Source organism: Pectinophora gossypiella, chromosome 2, assembly GCF_024362695.1.
Source record: "Pectinophora gossypiella chromosome 2, ilPecGoss1.1, whole genome shotgun sequence".
Classification (NCBI taxonomy): Eukaryota; Metazoa; Arthropoda; class Insecta; order Lepidoptera; family Gelechiidae; genus Pectinophora; species Pectinophora gossypiella.
The window spans coordinates 6,348,206-6,367,460 of NC_065405.1; the positions used below are offsets into that span (position 1 = coordinate 6,348,206).

General features: G+C 38.5%; 2 protein-coding genes across 2 annotated transcripts in view; one reads left to right on the forward strand and one right to left on the reverse strand.

Annotated features, from left to right (window-relative positions):
• Positions 1-8,628, forward strand: part of LOC126377049 (leucine-rich repeat-containing protein 4C-like) — a 59,455-nt gene extending 50,827 nt beyond the window's left edge. The window contains exon 3 of the mRNA XM_050024676.1: positions 6,188-8,628. Coding sequence (XP_049880633.1) covers positions 6,216-7,946 — 1,731 coding nt within the window. The 5' untranslated portion in view covers positions 6,188-6,215 and the 3' untranslated portion in view covers positions 7,947-8,628. The remainder of the gene's footprint in view (positions 1-6,187) is intronic.
• LOC126377409 (uncharacterized) overlaps positions 1-19,255 on the reverse strand; it is a 347,616-nt gene that overhangs the window by 114,455 nt on the left and 213,906 nt on the right. The gene's annotated exons all lie outside the window — the stretch shown is intronic.

The window sequence follows — 19,255 nt, forward strand, 5'->3', positions numbered from 1 at the left end:
CATAATATGAACGTGTGGATTTTCCTCACTACGTGCTGCTCCACCCGCAATGAAGACAATATATGACCGCCTAATTTATCTCGTGGGCATTCTTTATTTAACGAAACGGGGATTTTTCTATCGCCTGGGGTGAGGCGATTTATATCCGCAACTCATTTCCCTAAAACCCACTCCATTTAATAACCCTAAAAGAGCCGCTAGATATCTCACAGGGAATCCGCGGGATTTTCACCGGCTCGGTGTGAGTACGATCGCGTTCCAATGGCCGCCGGGCCGATAGCGCCTATCCGCCGTCTCAACGAGCTATTTCATTATTCAGCCTCACCGACTCCGTAGAGATGGTTGCGATAGGATTGACTAATTTCGCACTCGGTACTCCTTAAGACGAGCGCTCCGCGTCTTCATTTGGGCCGAGACCGTTTTGCGGGCTTAGCGTGCGATCCGCTCGATAGCTCCACCATAAGCACGTCATTTGCAGCCCCCGTCTACGGTTCTTCGAAATAGAACACTTACTTACCCACTCGTACCTCATTCAACTTATCATAATGGAAACGGTAACTTTTAATTTTTAAGACTCCACTCCCCAAAGGAAAAGTTTTAATAACAAGCAAACAATTCATAGGAAGTTGTCGGTTTTTTCTCCGTTCTGTAACAGTAACAGTCGAAGTTATAAGTTTGGAAATGTCTACTGCAAACCGTAGACTTGCGGCATAGACCTCGTACCTACTGTGAACTAACTTCTATTCCTGAAAGCTCTTGGGACGGAATAAAGCTGTACTTCATAAAACAAAGTTTACCGCCACATACTGGCGCTAAAGGGCGAAGGCTTAATAGGCAAGAAACTCAGTCGGGCGGACATGATTCCGGCCGAACTACGAATTCAGTCTAACGTGCAAGTTAAGAAGGATATTGTTCGTTACTTATAAAATCATGTATAAGTGTATATGTCAGAACGGAAAGCGCTTTTACGGAGATCAATAGGTGAGATCAATTAAGTTCACATTAGCCCTTCGTTTACCAATTAGGAACAGGTAAACAATTTTGGAATCGTAGATCAAACAAACGTTTAATCGGAGTAATCGTGTGTTGCTGTATACCATTGGCTATTCATCCGTAGGCCGCGCCCAATCGAGGCTAGCTGTAATCCTCGTGCGATGAAAGTCAAAGCGAGACCAAGTTGGTGTTCGCTAAAAGCCCTTTGGCGAGGCGGCGAGGCACTAGCGTAGAAGCATGCTAGCAGGCACGTAGCCAGGGAAATCCTTCTCTACCAAGTCAATATTGGCTGGCCAGTAACACACGACGCGGGGTAAAATCTTTTAGCGAACATTAAATAAAAAGATCTCATAGAATTTGAAAATGTCTTTCTGTTACGAAAACTGTATTTAAGTAATCGTTATGTCTAACATGTTTAGATGTGAAAGCCTGTTAAGCCTTTATTAATGTTTGTTATAAGGAAATGCTTGAATTCATATGCAATACAAAGTCTGACTTTGGAAGCAAGGAGAACTAGTATAATATAATATAATATTATATCGTCATCATCGACCACCGGTTAGATAAAATTCTACTCTGGATTGGTGTCTGTGGGCCGCTAAAGGCGCGTGCGGGCGCGCAGCCCACCATTACGCTATGAGAGCCAAGTTTTGTGCTCAGCGATTCATCGGCGCCTCTCGTTAGAACACGCCTCAATGCCGCCTCACCACTCCTCATTATTGCGTTTATAAAAGCCCTATACAGACCCCTGATTCACTAAGACGCGCTCTGTTGCCGTGAAAGAGAAAATGGAATTGTGTAGACGTTTTGTTCGGTAAAGTTCCCCTTTTATTCCTCCAGCTGTAAGAGTATCTGAAGGAAGATTATGTAGCAGTTCTGTTCAGTAACAACACTTCTTCGTCTTTACGTTTAGCATGTTGTACTATTAACATTGTAGCGTGTTATAGGAGGATATAAACTAAAGTCGGTTGGCATTTATACTTTAACTAGCTTTTGCTCGCGACTTCGTCCGCGTGGCGTGTTATAAAAGAGAGATCTTTGTTGAGAGAGAACTTATGCAGTTTAGATTTTTTCATACAATTTTTTTTCCCGCTAACTCCCGTTTCCGTGGGAATTTTGCAATATCCTGTTGCAACTAAGCTTTAAGTTAACTAAGGTACCTGCATGCCAAATTTCAAGCGTCTAACTTAAGCGGTTTAGATTTTTCATACAAAAGGATTTTCCCGCTAATTCCCGTTCCCGTGGGAATTCCGGGAATTCCTTTCTTAGTGCACCCCTACGGTACCTAAGCTACGTCCCTTCCAAACAAGTGCCTACGTTTAGCCGTTTAGGCTGTGCGTTGATATGTCAGTCAGTCAGTTTCTCCTTTTATATATTTAGATGTAAACTTCAACTTGGCTGTTTGAGTTCCTCCGTTGATATATTATTATTTAAATAACTACTACATTATTAAGCTTTGAGTTATTTGAATTGTCGCTTGCCTGTAATTAAATTACAGGTGAAAACGGGGTGGTAATTGTTTGTAGAGTTATTTCATAAGATAATCTTTGAGTGTAGGATTAATTGAAAATGTAAATCAGATCAGATTACTGTGAAATGTCTGACGAACAAACAATAACAGTCTTAATGCAATGCTTGCGATCAAACAAGGCTATCAAACTATGAGTAAGTTACACTGTTCAGAAATTAATAAATCTGTTTTCATTAATGGCAGCAATGGACGAGCTGTATAATCTGGGTTTGATTGCAAAATCAATATAGGTGCGCAACTATTGGCAGGTGTGCTTCCCTGGTGATATTAAAATTTGTTAGCATCGTTAGGGCGCGAACACGCCATCAACGTTTATTCCCCATAATTCTGATACCTACTCAGTTAATTAAAACGATCAACAGCTGTGCCCCTCAATACAACTCTAGTTAGGCTCCACTTCTATTAAATATAAACTTTAGCAATTTTAGAAATGGTCTTCGAAGCAATCTGAGGCGTCGCGATTAATATTTACATACAATTATTTTCCTGTTCCGGTGAAAAACTTGTTAGAGTTGTTTCTCGGGAGGAGTTGGGCTGTGGAATGGCCGCTGGTCGCTCCGCTTGGTTTTTGCGCGCGACCGGCGCTGCCGGCCAAGTTTTCTCATTATGCCCGTTAGTGCTCGCCTCCACTCAGACTATTACTTACGACCATCAAACCGGAGCACGTACGCACTCCATGAACGAGCTGCAGTCTTCCCGACTTCTCAAATGAAAGACGAACGAACGTGGGTGCCGTAACCTCCTACAAAGTATTCTATTTCAATACGTTGAGTATAAAAGTTTTCGGCTTAAGCCTGGAGACTATTTTAAAAACGGCAGCGCACGACTTAAGCAACTCATAAAAGCGGGAGGGCAAGATACTTTGCCGGGGAGCGAGAGGAGCGGTTAGCCGACTTTTACACTGGTTTTATTGTCTCGACGCCCCTCGTAAACCATCCTTTGTGCTAGTAACGTCTCAAGTTGTATTAACACCGTGATAAGTTTAGTGGGAACGGTTCGGTTCCGCGGGGACGATTGCCTCGCCCACAATTAGGGCGAACTAAGCGGATAGTTTTGATAATAATTTAAATGGTCCCGGTGACGTAAATGTTATTAATGTATAAGGATCTTAGGGGTACCCTTTGATATTGAATTTGCTGAATGCGGAAACTGGAGGTACTTCAATAAGTAGTAAATTACGTGCCGCCCTCCGCACGGCCGAAGCGGTGTTTCGATGTTATGGCATAATTAGGAAGGTCGCCAATGTTGCAGCGTCGAATGCTACCCTAACCGTTAAGAGTCGCAAAAGGAGACAGGGGTGAATAACCCTCAAGTCGAGCCTACTTATTTAAAGAAAACATAACACTGAAAAAATATTTCTTGTGCATTAGCCAAGCCAAACAAATCGAAGCCCTACTTACTGAAACCCCATGTAAATACGTCAACAATCTAACTTTTCAATAAGAAAATATTTAATTTCCATTTGAAGAGCGCAAACAGAGAGAGAACAAAACAAAAACTCCAAACACACTCGATCTATGAAAGGAAAATGAGCGTCGTGTTCATTTCGCCGGGCGAGATTGAGAAGATTTCGATTGACATGAATTTTCCAACGAATTTAGCGGTTTCAATCGATGACGTTGGTAATGGAAAAGTTCAATAGGCAACAACAAAGGGCGATACAAGTTAACGAAGCTCACGAAAGCGAAATTCACGATGGGAGCGTACTCCGGCGGACAGGAAATTAAAAGACAAAAGAGTGCCGGTCAGAGCAGTTTAGGTTCGGAAATGGAGGCGCGCCCTCCCGCGCCACTTCTTTCATCGCCACCTTTGTGTGAATGCTTAATGACTGCGATAGACATATCATAACAACGCCCTTTGATGACTCAACATCAACAACAACGCCTATAGACGAGGATTTTTAACTTAATTTAATATAAAATATTATCTCAGATTAACTTCTTCAGCACGTATGATTAAGTATACCTACTTATATAAGGCCAAATTATACTTGCAATCTTTTCGGTTCGCGTGATCTTGAATACATTTGGGACGTATCAGAATTAATCCGGCTTAATACGCGGATCTCTGATGTGTATCGAATGTGCGTTTACGTATGGTTTCTGTAATTCAGGCGGGCTGGCGTAATCCATTGGTAGCGGCTGTATCGGGTTACTAGGGGCGGATAAAGGTCGTCTTCCTGCGTCTTCAAATATTCTCCAACTCAACACGTCCCCAGTATAACCTAGCCTCAACGAGGTATATCGATCAATCTATTCAAAATATGCTGACTTGAAATTTCCATCCCTTAATTTACATCAAAAATGACAAGTATTAGGCCTGTTATCCATATTAATAAGGTGGTTACCGCGTTAAGCACAGGGTGTTGAACATTTGGCATAATACAGTCAACAATAACCGACAAAGCGGCAGAACAAGCTCGGTACTCACAACTTTGTTCTCTAATTTAATTTGCATTCGAAATCAAAAACTTTCCGTGACACTGTTTTGCATTATTAATACTTTAGCATGCCGTGATCTCCCGAGAGGCGCACTAGAAGCCATAAATTGAATTCCAACCTTCGCAATTAGTTATTCCCGCGCGTGAAAACTTTCGAGATCGTTCGCCTTCGTTAACAGATGTTACGGTGCTATTCATTATACATTCCGTCGAATTGTAAAGCCGAACATTTAATTTAAAGTACCAAAGGAACCTTTGTTAAATCGGCGAGCATTTCGGGAGGCATTCTGGAAGAAGCGCTCGGGCGGCGGAGGATTAGCGGCGCGGGTGCTGCCCGCTAGTTTCCCGTTTACAGAGAACATTTGTCTTGCGGAGAAACGCGAACAATAAATAAAGGTACGCAATATCCTTTCACGAGCGAAGCAAGCTGGCGGACACGGCTGGGAGCGCATTAACCCTCGCGCCACGTGGCCACGCGCGTCGCCGCCGCATCCCCACAGGAACATCACGAGCAATTCTCCCATAATGGCATTTTGAATAACAAATCAAGGATAATAAGTATCCATCTCAAAGCCATGCAAAATGCTCCCACGAAACTCATGTCGTTCTATGCGCCAGCAACAAAAGATAATAAAAAAGTTTTTGTGGCAAAGTTACCATTCCGTCAGAGCGGCACGTCTCTTATCGGACTAATTTGGATCAAACAATTTCATTCCCCCTCATACAAATTGCGGAGAGGCACATTTGTTATCTGCAGTTTTCGCCAGAAATTATATTAAGATTTCGTGGAGCGATAATGTTGTGTATTTTTATTTTCGTTCTACTACAGTGCGGAGCGACAAACCCAGAGGGAGCGTCCGGGTTTTATTATAACGATAAATTCAACAAAAAAAAATAGGCTAGATCTCATCTATGGGGGATGAGATTTGAAGTTCTTTGTCTTTATGCGGTGATGGTGGTATTTAATTTGGTTTAGTAGGGCTTTCAGTCTAATCTGGTTACCAGTATAAAGTGCATTTTATTATGATTAACAGATTTTAGGATAATATCTTGTCATTAATAATAATAATAATATACTTTATTGAGCACAATGGACACAAAATACAGAGATAAGGACAGCATATACAGAAAAGCACAACAGGCATAGCATAGGCAGGCATTATTGTAGACTACCAAAAAAAAAACTATCATACAAGTAACAGTTTGTTTTCTTTATTTTACAGGTACCCGGTGGCGTATACATGAGATGTTATGGGCTCACGCGGCATAGCGAGGTGGCGTTGGTGGGTGGTAGTGGTGGCGTGGGCATGGGGCGCGGCGGCGCGAACACTATGCCCCACGCGCTGCGCCTGCGACGATGCTCTGCGCGCCGCCTCCTGTGCCAACGCCGGCCTCGAGATCGTGCCTATACAGCTCAACCCAGAGGCCACCCACATCAACCTCACTCACAACTCCATAGACAATCTACTGTACACCTTCAACTTCTACACTCAGCTCACCATTCTCGATATATCCTACAATCGAATACAAGACTTAGGTAGTAAAAATTTCGAGAGCAATATGGAAATGACTCATCTCAACGTGAGCCACAACCACCTGAAGCGATTAGACAAGGAGACATTCATTGGTTTGAAGACGCTCATCGACTTAGACCTGTCCGACAATGAAATATCGACTATACACGCACAAACTTTCAGAGATTTATCGGTTCTGGAGCGCCTCGATTTGTCAAACAATAAGCTAGTGAGCTTCGAACCGGAGAGTTTCGAGCCCCTGTCATCGTTGAAGATCTTATCCTTGAAGAACAATTCTATATTAGACATACCGTCTGCCAATCTCTTCTATGTTATTCAGTTGGAGTTTTTAGATTTATCAGAAAACTTGATACAGATAGTATCGAAACATGGTATACCATATTTGAAGGAATTGAGACATTTAGATATGAATAGTAATATTATTGGTAACATAGACCAATTAGGTTTCCATAATTTACCTTCATTACGTCATTTGGATCTCAGCGATAATAACATGACCAATATACCAACGTCTGCTCTCTCCAAACTATCGAATCTAACACATTTGTACATGAGTGGAAACTTTTTCCAAAACGTAACGTCTCTGTCATTCCAAAGCTTATTTCACTTGAGACATTTGCACTTGAGCAGACTTTATGATCTTGAGAAGATCGATTCGAGAGCTTTTGTTGATAATATAAATCTGCAAAAAATATGGATGAATGAGAATGTGAAGGTGAGGGAAGTGCCTCCGAGACTATTCCACGGTAACCCAAAACTCACTCACATTTACATGAGGAATAATGCGTTGGAGACCCTTGAAGCGTCACATTTTCCTATCGACCGGCTCCAGGAGCTGGAAATATCTGGCAATCCATTCGTGTGTAATTGTTCAATATTGTGGCTGTGGAAACTTGGTATGGAGTGTGAAGTTAGTACCAGGAAGTCTGGTAACGCAAGTGCCATATTGAAGATAGACTATGAAATGGTGAAGTGTGCCGCGCCGGAACATTTAAAGGGTGTCTTGTTCGTGCAAATTCCCGAATCGGAATTCGGGTGTTCGAGCGGGTGGGTGATAGTGGCAGTTGTGGTGCTGACTGTGAGTATTGTTATAAGCGTCGTCGGTGGAGTATTGTATTTCATGGGACCTTTGAAGAAGTGCAAGGGAGATAAGTCTAAACAAGTTATGACGAGTGTCATGCTGAACGGTGACGTGTCTAAGTTAGGGAACGGATTAGGGTATTCTACAAGAAGTAGAGAGCAAGAAAACAAAAGAGACGTGGACCGATATCTGATGATCGGTTCGTCAGTGACTAACAATTTCCATTCTTTAAATCCACCTTGGCACAGCGTGGATAAGAACCCTTATTACCAGGAAGATGGTGAAGAGCATATTTACCAACAATTCGCATACGAAACTATTCCACACCACAGGACACCTGAAAAACCACACATAGTGTACGTCTAACATAAGTTTTGCGCAAGGGACTATGTCGCAAAAATATTACCTTTGTTGCGCGCAAATGAAATAAAGAGTGCGTATCGTCGTCAAAACGACGAAGAACATTGAATTCGCAATAATGTAAATAGTGATACGATTAAAATTGTAATATGTGATAGCTTTGTACATAGACTTGTAAATATATTAATCAGTGCAGATAAAGACATTAATAAAGACATTTCAATTTTGTACTTAACTCGTTTAGTCATGTCAAGTTGTAACTTACCGTCTTGGTTTGACATTTTTGTTTAATATAGAGTAATACTCATTAGGATTGTTTTGTTTACTAGTTCCTCAAATATTATGGGTACCGACTAATGTAAAGTGCTTTGTAATAATAATAATAATAATAACTAATTGAATATTTATATATTCATAATATAATTGTATATTTATACAATTATATTTTCTGAATTAGAACACCAATACTTGAAAACTTTGTACAAAAATGAGCAATATAGAACTAATTTCAAATACTATATATTATTATGTCGTTAATTTTATCGAGACATTGTTATAGCAGATTAGTTGTATTTAGAAAGATGCTGTTCTACATTTATCCGTCGTAATTAATAATTATACCTATACTTTGATAACAAACTATAATAGACACAATACAAACCAGTTGCTCTGATGGGAAGGGGTACAAATAAAACTAGATGTCGCGTGGTTCGCTCGCAGCAAGCTGCTCGCGTGTCCTGTATTAGTTTGAAGCTTTGTACGGCGGCCATATTGTTTTTATAGAATTTGACCAAGACAAATAGGTCTCGTGAAATCAAAAAAGTTCTAGGTGCTATAGTTTTGCGAGGCCGTGGGGTGTCTCCCTGATGCGGAGCAGTTTTCCAAGATGACGGTCCGATCACACCCCTATACATCATTTTTACACCCGAGACATTTTCTGGAAAAACAAAAATTTATATGGCGGCCATCTTGTTTTTCGGCCATTTTGTTTTTTTTTCACCGGCGATAAAATTTGACCAAGATTTAAATAGGTTTCGTGAAAATAAAAAAGTTCCAGGTGCGATAGTTTTGCCAGGCCGTAGGGTGTCTGCCTGATGCGGAGCAGTTTTTGAAGGTCGGGAAATATTTCCATACTCAACATGACATTTTGATCACATCCCTCTTACATCATATTCACCCCCGAGGCATTTTCGAGAAAAACGAAAATTTTGTATGGCGGCCATCTTGTTTTTCCGCCATTTTGATTTTTTTTCACAAGCAATAAAATTTGACCAAGATTTAAATAGGTTTCGTGAAAATAAAAAAGTTCCAGGTGCTGTAGTTTCGCCAGGCCGTAGGGTGTCTCCCTGATGCGGAGCAGCTATCGAAAACCCAGACATACTTCTATACTCGACATGACGTTAAAATCACACCTATATACATAATTTTTACCACCGAGACATTTTCTGAAAAAAAAAACAAAATTTTGTATGGCGGCCATCTTGTTTTTCCACCATTTTGGATTTTTTTCTCCCACAATAGAATTTGACCAAGATTTAAATAGATTTTGTGAAAAAAAAATTGATCCAGATGTGATAGTTTTGCCAGGCCGTAGGGTGTCTCCCTGATGCGGAGCAGTTTCTGAAGATCAAGAAGCATTTGCATACTCAACATGACCTTCCGATTACGTCCCCATACATTGTTTTTGTCCCCGAGACATTTTCTGGAAAAACAAAATTTTGTATGGCGGCCATCTTGTTTTTCCGCCATTTTGTTTTTTTTTCACCGGCGATAAAATTTGACCAAGATTTAAGTAGGTTTCGTGAAAAAAGAATTGATCCAGGTATAATAGTTGCGCCAGACTGTAGGGTGTCTCCCTGATGCGGAGCAGTTTTCCAGGATCTGGAAGTTTTCCCATACTCACCGGAAGGTCCCGGTCACACCCCCCATACATCATTTTCACCCCCCGACACTCCTTCTGGGAAAACAACTATGTCAGTCAGTCAGTCAATAGGTACATGGGTTTGTAGCTTTATATAATATAATACATTTTATTGGCTATTTTTGTAAATTAATTTCATGAGACTTAATTTAGGGTACTTTGTTTTAAATAGATATTTTGAAATTAATATTTTTATACTTAGTGAATATTATGCGTAGGGAGGGTCGAAAACTTTGGTGTTTGACAGAAACTAAAATGAACCAAAATTCTAATCCGAATTATTTTCAGTAATATTGCGGTTGTCAGGTCAGGAAGGAATATCAATTTCCTGTCGGATATTGTTTTGTCGGATTTATATTTGCCGTTTTCCTTATCTCTTAACTCTTTCTCAAGCCGAAAGTTTAGACCCTCCCTTTTAAAATGTTCTAGCTGAAATATCCTTGCAGTATACATAATTTTTATAACGATACAACTTATTATATGAATTTCATAACCGAAATACATAACCAATTCAGTCGATACATACAGTCATAATGATAGAGTAAGGCTATTTATACATCTTACTACTTTAAAAACTTTTGTTATGGAACTTATTTAAATATATAATGCATTAAAACAAACGACAAATAAACAACATAAAAACTAAATAATGTATTTTATTACCGTCCATTAGTATTATTGTCTACAACACACATTTAGCTGGTTATTGTCCGCATGGAGAGTAAAGTACAGTCATTAATTGTACAATTACTCGTTTTCGACTAAAATGAGATACAATAAATGAAATTCAGTTATCGAATTTCGGTTGAAGGCAACAAGTTGATTATGATAAAGTTGCATTCAGTTGGGATGGAGCGGCCAATGGATGTCATTCGGAAATCATTATTGTGAACGGGAAAATTTCACTCTCAATCATACATGGCCAATTACCTATCGTGAATTCGATTCGTAATGATTGATGACGAGTGATTAATTAAGACCGGAGTTCAACTTGGAGATGAATAATTGAGGTGAAGTCCCTATTTGCTGTTTTGTTGACAATAATCGTCAAAATACCGAAAGGTTTTTTACAATGCCAATCTGTGTCCGAGTTAACTACATCGACACCAAGAAATAGCGATGCAATTCATACGCTTTAGTGTGCATCTTCACATCAGAGTGCATCAACACTTTCTTCTTCTGTCGTGTAGCTGTGTCAAAGGTCGACAAGCATCGGTAAAAAATAATCCTTCGAAACACCTCCGTAAGTATTCTCTATGATTAACACTGCACTAAGGCAGTCGAAAGTCGAGAAACTATGACATTGACATTTATAAACGAATTACAAATCTGATATTTCACAGTTAGTGTAGCTTTACTGATACACACTGGTGCTATTTCCTGTAGACACCATCAAATTTTATTTTAAGTTATACCTGTCATTTTCATATCTGTCGCATATGAATAAGACGGGTAATCAACAGGCATAAAATTTATGGAACATACGTAAATTTTAGGTACAAATCTATAACAATCTTCTGAAAATTTTATAATGAACCTACAAAATTAAGACACGTCAAATAGTTTGGATACCAGCGAGATACCTATTTGAGTCGCCTGGGTTATTCATTTATTCAATCTTTTTTTTAATTAAAGGCTGTCTATGATCTATCTATCTATCTCTTTCCTTTTCTGTAAGAAAATGACAGGTATAACTTAAAATAAAATTAGATAGTGTCTAAAGGAATTACCACCATTATAATTCGTAACGATAATGTGCCTTAAACCCCCTATTCCCAGTAATTTTACCGAGTAGTCGTACCAGTTGAATTATTATACAATATAGTTTCATTTCGTTTTGATTATACAATATAGTTTAAAAGTACACCTGTAGGTAGTTGTTTTAGAGATTATTATTAGAAACCTAAATAGTTATATGAAAGTGCGTCAACCCCGCACACTTAGATAATACCAAATACGAATGTAATACCAAAATGTACCTGCCAATATCTACCTACGTATCTACACGTCAAATTGAAATATACACAAATAAATGACCCGTAGTAGGAAAGTTGTCCTATAAAGGTGTCCACACACCTCCCGCATTCTCATTACATTGGTAGCCGTTAGGGTAGTACTCACAAGGGAACCATCCCAACTGGCGGCAGATCTGTAATGGAGATAAATTAATGTCAAAGCACTCAAATTGCCATGCCCGGCTCAAAAGTAAAATAGCACGGGTTACCCTGTAATGGAGTAAACGTGTAGGACATTTATTTCCTAATTAGACCTTCAAATATAAATGAGGATATAAATGTTTATTAGAACTGCCCAATGGTAAAAAGGGAGGTTTTAATTCGATGCGTGCAGACGATTAGGCCTGATTATAAAATGTTTACTGAAGAATGAACATTGAACGAAAGTGACAGGAGATATTTCAAACTAATCATGTTACTTTCTAAGTTCTAAGATCCATGATAATTAATTTCGAATTAACAGAATGTCAACACATCTTTCCACGTGCCAATGACGAACCTTCTGAGAGTAACTAAGCAAGGGCAAGTACTAAGCAAAATTTATACACGAGTAACGATAGAAATATTCATATCATATCTATGACGAATGTTGGAGCTAAATCTAATTAGTCTAGACGTTAATTCTATCTGAATTTAGGTCCTTGAAGTCTAAAAAACGAGACACGACATCGGCAAGTCACACTATTAAATTATAGTCTTAACTAGCAGAACTATTTTCAAAATGTTAATTCTATATTGAATTTGGTTCTGTACTATCATGAAATAAGTCATTTAATTTATCTTTTCTAGTGGTATGAAGTTCATTACGCAGTAGAATTACGCGCTACCTGAGAAATATCGCCAATTTGTTGAGCAAGAGTAGTCAATTCTCGTTGTCCCATAAAAACGTCTGTTCTGTTAAGCAAAACGGCTTTTCGACAGCACACCGCTCATATTTCCTATTTACGTGACTGCAATCACCACAGAGGCCATAAAGTTCCCCATCCTAGGTTTACTTAACAGGATCCGTGAAAAATATACTGGTAACACGCTCCTTACCCACCGCGATGCGTGGGCGGAAAATCGAGAGTGATAAATGTTTTTTAGATTCGTGACGGCAGACCGTTTGGTTTAAATCTGCAAACGGATGGACGGACAGTTTTAATGGTCTATGTAAGGGAGTGAAACTGTAGCATAAATTTTGGGAACCTTTTGCGTAGCCATTCCAATTTTTCGAAATACACTCCCCGCCCGACGCGCTCTCTATTGGCTTTTAATTTATTTGTCTGTGCCGAATGAGCGTACGTGACACGACCGGTTTGATTGAATCCAAGTTACTTTTTATGCAAAAATGCGTTGTTCAATTCGGCGCTTCAAAATACGCTCGGATAAAGTATGGAGGGGTAAGAATCGAAATCGTTGTTTAATTGTGTAGCCGCGTATTGTCGCTGGTTATTTTTTTATGCACCGTTTATTTAATAGTCATTGAGTAATAAAATCGGACCAATCAAACGTAGCTGAAGGGGCCTCAACGAGGAAAAATAAAGAGCTTTTATCCGCGTCCTGAAAGGCTGTAGCGCGTTGGGGTGGCAAGATTTATTTCACGACGGTACTCGTTATGGCACCGAAGGGACAGAATGCAGGCTGCAGGGGGACCGTCTCATTCCCGTGTTTATAACCGCAGATCAGCGGATCAGCCTCGGTTGTATGGGGATAGGATGATTTGTTGTGTTATTGTTAATTAAATGCGGCGATCCAATTATAACGAACTCGATATCTAAACACGATAAATGGGGAACGATTGTGTGATTTAAATTTATGATGAACGCGTTTGTATTTTGTTCTCAATTTCACGCACCCCGCAGGGCGCAGAGCTTGTTTTAATATCGTGTTCAATATCAACTGTCAAAATGTAAAATTAGTGTTACCTATAGAATAAATATGACGAACTGATTTTAATATCCCGTTCAAGTGATACATAGAAAATCCATAGTCGAGGGGTCGAGCCGCTGATGTAGAAACTATTTTCATTATTCAAAAAAGGGCAGTTCGCGCTATTTATAATCTGCGTTGTCGGGACTCTTTAAGGGAGCTGTTTAAAGAAATAAATATACTGACGGTCGCAAGTCAATATATTTATGAAAACATTATGTATGTGCGTAAAAATGTATCTCTCCTTCCGAGAAACTGTGAAAGGCATACTTACAATACTTACAAGGAATAAAAATAAAATTGTTGTTCAAAATTCTAGATTAAGTAAATTAAATTCATCTTTTTTGGGGTTATGTATACGTTTTTACAATAAAATACCAGATAATATTTTAAATTTGTCAGAGAACAAATTTAAAGCTCACGTGAAGCTTACTTTATGTAAAAAAGCCTATTATAAGATTAATGATTACCTAAATGATAAAAATGTCTGGTACTTATTGAATGTGTTCCTCTAGTTATTAAATAACTTGTAATGTACCCTCATTGATTTAAAAGATGTGTTGCTGTTGCAGTTTCTTGTCATTTCTTCTCCTCAGCCATAACACCTTGCGAAATCACGTAAATTCAAAAATGTTACATTGACCTTCAACAAGTTTTATCCATGATAATTACGTTGAATAAATGATTTTGATTCTGATTCATATATTATAATTATATAGATCACGCCTATTTCATGTGAGGTAGGCAGAACAAGGAATTCCTAATTTACTTATCTATAATCCTAACACGAGCCTCATAAAATCGAATTCAATGGTTTGGAGAACGAACCTGGATTCGAACCAGTGACACTGCTATGGAAGTCACGCGATCTCCAAACAGAGCTATCACGGAGACCACTATAAGTTGACTGTCGCGGACGCCGTGCTAGAGCGGGACCGCGCCGCTAGAAAAGGACGGAACGAGGAAGTGCCATTAGCGAGACGTCACTACTGTTAGAATATGATAAGAAATGTAAATAGCACGCAATACCTAACTAGTTGTGAACCCAAAAATAGTACCTAAGGTGGGCAATTGTGCCGAATACGCTTGGAATTCGATCGAGTCTTTAATTTGAACTGAAGATCCTGATCCCGAACACTCTACATACAGTCTACATTGACAGTGTAGTCTAATCACTTCTACAGCGTGATACACTGAAACTTTCTCTGTATATACCATAACATGCATGGAGAAGCGGTTATTACGGACCGGGTGCACTAAAACGGTCGTGAACCGAATATGTTACCTACGTCACATCTTGCGAAGAACTCATATCATAAATGAAAACAGTCGCGTTTAAAGGAGCTAAATATACCTATATTAGGTATATCTTCAGTCACATACTTACTGATTCTTACATTTTTTGACGTTCCTTTTCTAGTTGTCTTTGATACTCCTTAACACAGAGGGGGTGAGATAATCTAGCTTAGCGCCCGATACGAATTGCTGCGAGGCAGAGAGGTACCACACTGTATGTAGGTAGTAAGTATACCTAATTATTTATTATATGATTAGATTACGTTAGCATATTACGCATGTGATTTCCACTTCCTCTGCAAGTTAGTATAATGAAACCTACGCACAACTTCAGATAACACATAAATATTACATTCAATCTTTATTCTATCACTTGCTGAAAACTATTTGATAGGGTATGAAATTGTTTATCAGCAGTATACAGTAGATAAACAGTCACCACAATCGCATTGTTCTTCAGGGTTATAAAATTACAACTCGTTAAAATAAAGAAATAGTAGGCACTTAACATGCACTTAGACACTGGTGCTAATTCCTGCAGACGCCATCTTATTTTATTTTAAGTTATACCTGTCATTTTCTCATCCGTTGAAAAAGAAAGGGACGGGTAATCGATAGGCATAAAATTTATGGGATACACGTCAATATTAAGCAGAAATCTAAAACAACCGTTTAAAAAATTTACATCGGCCAATAACCCGACAGAATTTAGTAGACAGCATGTCAAACGGATTGCATACCAGGGAGATGTCTATTTTATTCGCACGGGTTATTCATTCATTTTAAAATTATATGATGGGTATAACTTAAAATAAAATTAGGAGGTGTCCGCAGGAATAAGTTCCTAAAAACGTTTCTAAAAAGTGAAATACACAAATAAGTACACCATACATTATATAAATACTTAGCTAAGTATACTACGCTACACCATCGCTTGTTGCAGGACTCTTAATTGCAAAACCTAAACTCCAAACTTCTATGGAGTAAATGTATCGCACTTTACAAAGTGGATAATTATTTAAACTCCATGTCGGGAGCGTCCAGACAATATCCACAAGAAGTGCAAATACATTTTATAGTCACACTAATAATATAAACGTGAAACTATTTTTGCGCTTGCATGTCTAAATTGCTGTATGAATTTAGAAAATTTAAAATTTGGATGAAAATTGTTTAGAAACTAGTGAAAGATCAACCATGTGGTGATTTACCTAGTTACTTTTCAGGGACAGACGTAGAGAGACACAAGAGCACTGCCGATGTCGACGTGAGTGTTGTTTGTCCTGCCAAATTGTCACGGAATAGAAGAAAGAAGTTGTAAGGGCCAAATGAGCGCGAAACGCACACCATACAAGTATGAGCAAAGTTCATACTTCAACTTTGCACTCCACTCGTACGCTTTACGACACACGCGCTATAGTATATTAAAAGATCTTCTTGTGTATTAAAACCTGCAGGGAAATAAGCTGAATATCGACTCATGCAAGGAGATCCCTTCTTATCAAAGGAAAGCTAAAAACCTTAGTATGATCTGTTATTTATCAATAAAATACTTCTGTATGTATCTTATGAAAAGTAATGTTAAAATCGCAGCCTGTCCCATAAAATCTACATTGCCGGTAAAGTGGCTTTGGAATTTAAGAAGCAGTAGAGCTGTGTTAGTTATCTGTTTGCAGGAGTAGTAGTAAAAGAGAGCGGGGTTGAACCGCCGACAGCGGTTCTCATACAAAATAAGCGTTAGGGCCCTCTCCAGTAAATGTTGTACCGGGTGAGAGCCTTCAGCGCTCCCCATTTGTCCGGCCAAGTAGTTAATGCCATCTGCGGAAAATCTACAATAAGTCACGTCAAAAAAAAGGCCTCTCCAGCCGCTTTCTTCCATTCCGTGCAAATTGTTAATGCCATAATAATATGCGACAAATCTACAACAAGTTACGTTAAAAAGACAACTGAGTGAAGATTGTGTGGCCTCTACATCTGAAGTCCACACAGATGAAGTCGTGAACGGAAAGCTAGTGGTAGATAAAACCCATTAGGGTGGTTTACGAGTGGCAATCCCCTAATGACGTGCGTAATGCAGAATGCATGCGGATACGTTTTACGGTTATAGAATAGTTTGTACGTAACTCTATGGAGGTATATAGCGTTTAGGTATTATAATAAACTATCAATGGAAATTTTAATTTAAATCATCATCATCATCATCACCAGCCCATTAACGTCTCCACTGCTGGGGTACGGGCCTTCCCTATAGATGAATAGGGAGATCGGGCCTTAAACCACCACGCAGGCCCAGTGCGGATTGGTGGTTATTAACGACTGCTAATGCAGCCGTTACCAACGGCTTAACGTGCCTTCCGAAGCACGGAGGAGTTCGAGATGAAAACTTTTAATGTGGTCACCCATCCTATGACCGGCCTTTGCGAAAGTTGCTTAACTTCAACAATCACAGACCGAGCGCGTTAACCGCTGCGCCACCGAGCTCCTCAATTTTAATCATATTTATGTCGTAATAAAAATATTTGCAATGAAATTCAAATGTAAAACAAAACATTATCTTTATTCTTTGAATCATATTTTTTTAACATAACGAAGGTCTCATTCGCCTAAATCTACAGCAGCGTCTCAGAACCTAGAAACACAGGCGCTCTCGACGTTCTCTAAAGATAACAAAATATATTGTTATACATATTAGTATCAGTTCCCAGACAGTTAATCCTATGCGTTCATATCTTCTAACTAATCACTAACCTGATATTCACTTTTTTACTAATTTTCTGTTTAATTACTATCTTAAAACTGTTCAAAAGTTATTCTATTGTATAAACGTATGTGTTGCCCCTTAAATAAATATATAAGTAGGGTATGTTTTCATGGGTGCTAATAAGCAACATAACATAAGCTCACGACTCTATCCTAATTGGGGTAGACAGAGGTACCTATATCTATCGCAAGATGAACTAAGTACTCACATCTCACCGAGCCATTAAATGTTATTTAAATTAATACTTAAGGCCTCTGTCTATTATGGCATTTAAAACATAACCACTTTTACTTACTTAGCATTAGCCTTCAATTTTAGAGGACTTGTCAGAAAATATTGACTTAGCTTCAAACAAAAGCACTTTGACTTTAGAAAGTTAGGGGCCATGTTAACTTTTAAAATATTTTAATGAATCGTATTTAAATATGGATATAGAATACTTTGAATACTAAATTGAATAAATCTATTCGTAGGCGAAATTTTATATTTTTTGTAATAGTGTTTTATTCTAACAATGTCAGCATGTTTTTCAGGTGGGTATGTTTACGTTGCATTCTATACCTGTCTTCTTCCCACAAATGCACATAGTCGCTGCGTCGAGCAAGAAGCAAGATCGAGTAATAGTTTCGCCTTATCAACGCTAGGAGGCGCTGTATGACTACAAAAAAATACATTTATATACCTACGTATTATAAAAAAGGGGCAAGTTTTGGTGGCAAAGACTTTTCGACAGTCTCTGTGTGTGATTATTTTATGCCATATCCAATTAATATTGATTTTCATCACCCATACAACCTTCAGTATTGCGACTAAATGTCAAATTAAATTTTTCATTAAATATAGGTACACTTTAAGTATTTAATATTTTTTAACATTTCTAAAAACTAAGTAAGTAATAGGTACTACTATACAGCCGTGAAGTAACAATATAATATACAAATTATTATAATATTGTAAAACGTAAACTATAAAAATTCAAAGACGCGTTCGTTTCCCGAAAAGTAGCATAAATTAAATGCTCTACCAACAACTTTATCTTGTCCCTGCCATCGGCATACTAATGCTCCGTCCTCTATCCTCCAGGGTGGCCTCTGCATCAATAAAATTACCATTGTAATCCACTTACAGCTACAAAAAATTACAAGTAAAATGCTATTTCATTTTTCACAGATTTTCGGGGTGGAATAATTTATTATCGTTATTTAAATTAGATTACTTAGTAGCGTTTGTTTACGTACAGGAGAACGGAGAAAATTAATGTTTTGGTAAATATAATTATCTACATAAACGATATTATGGGAATTACGAAAGAAATTGATCAGTTTTTAAATAAGGTTTATGTTATAACCTATCGAAATGGACTACCTCTACAAGTAGCATCAATATTTTGTAATAAGTAAAGAAATATTTT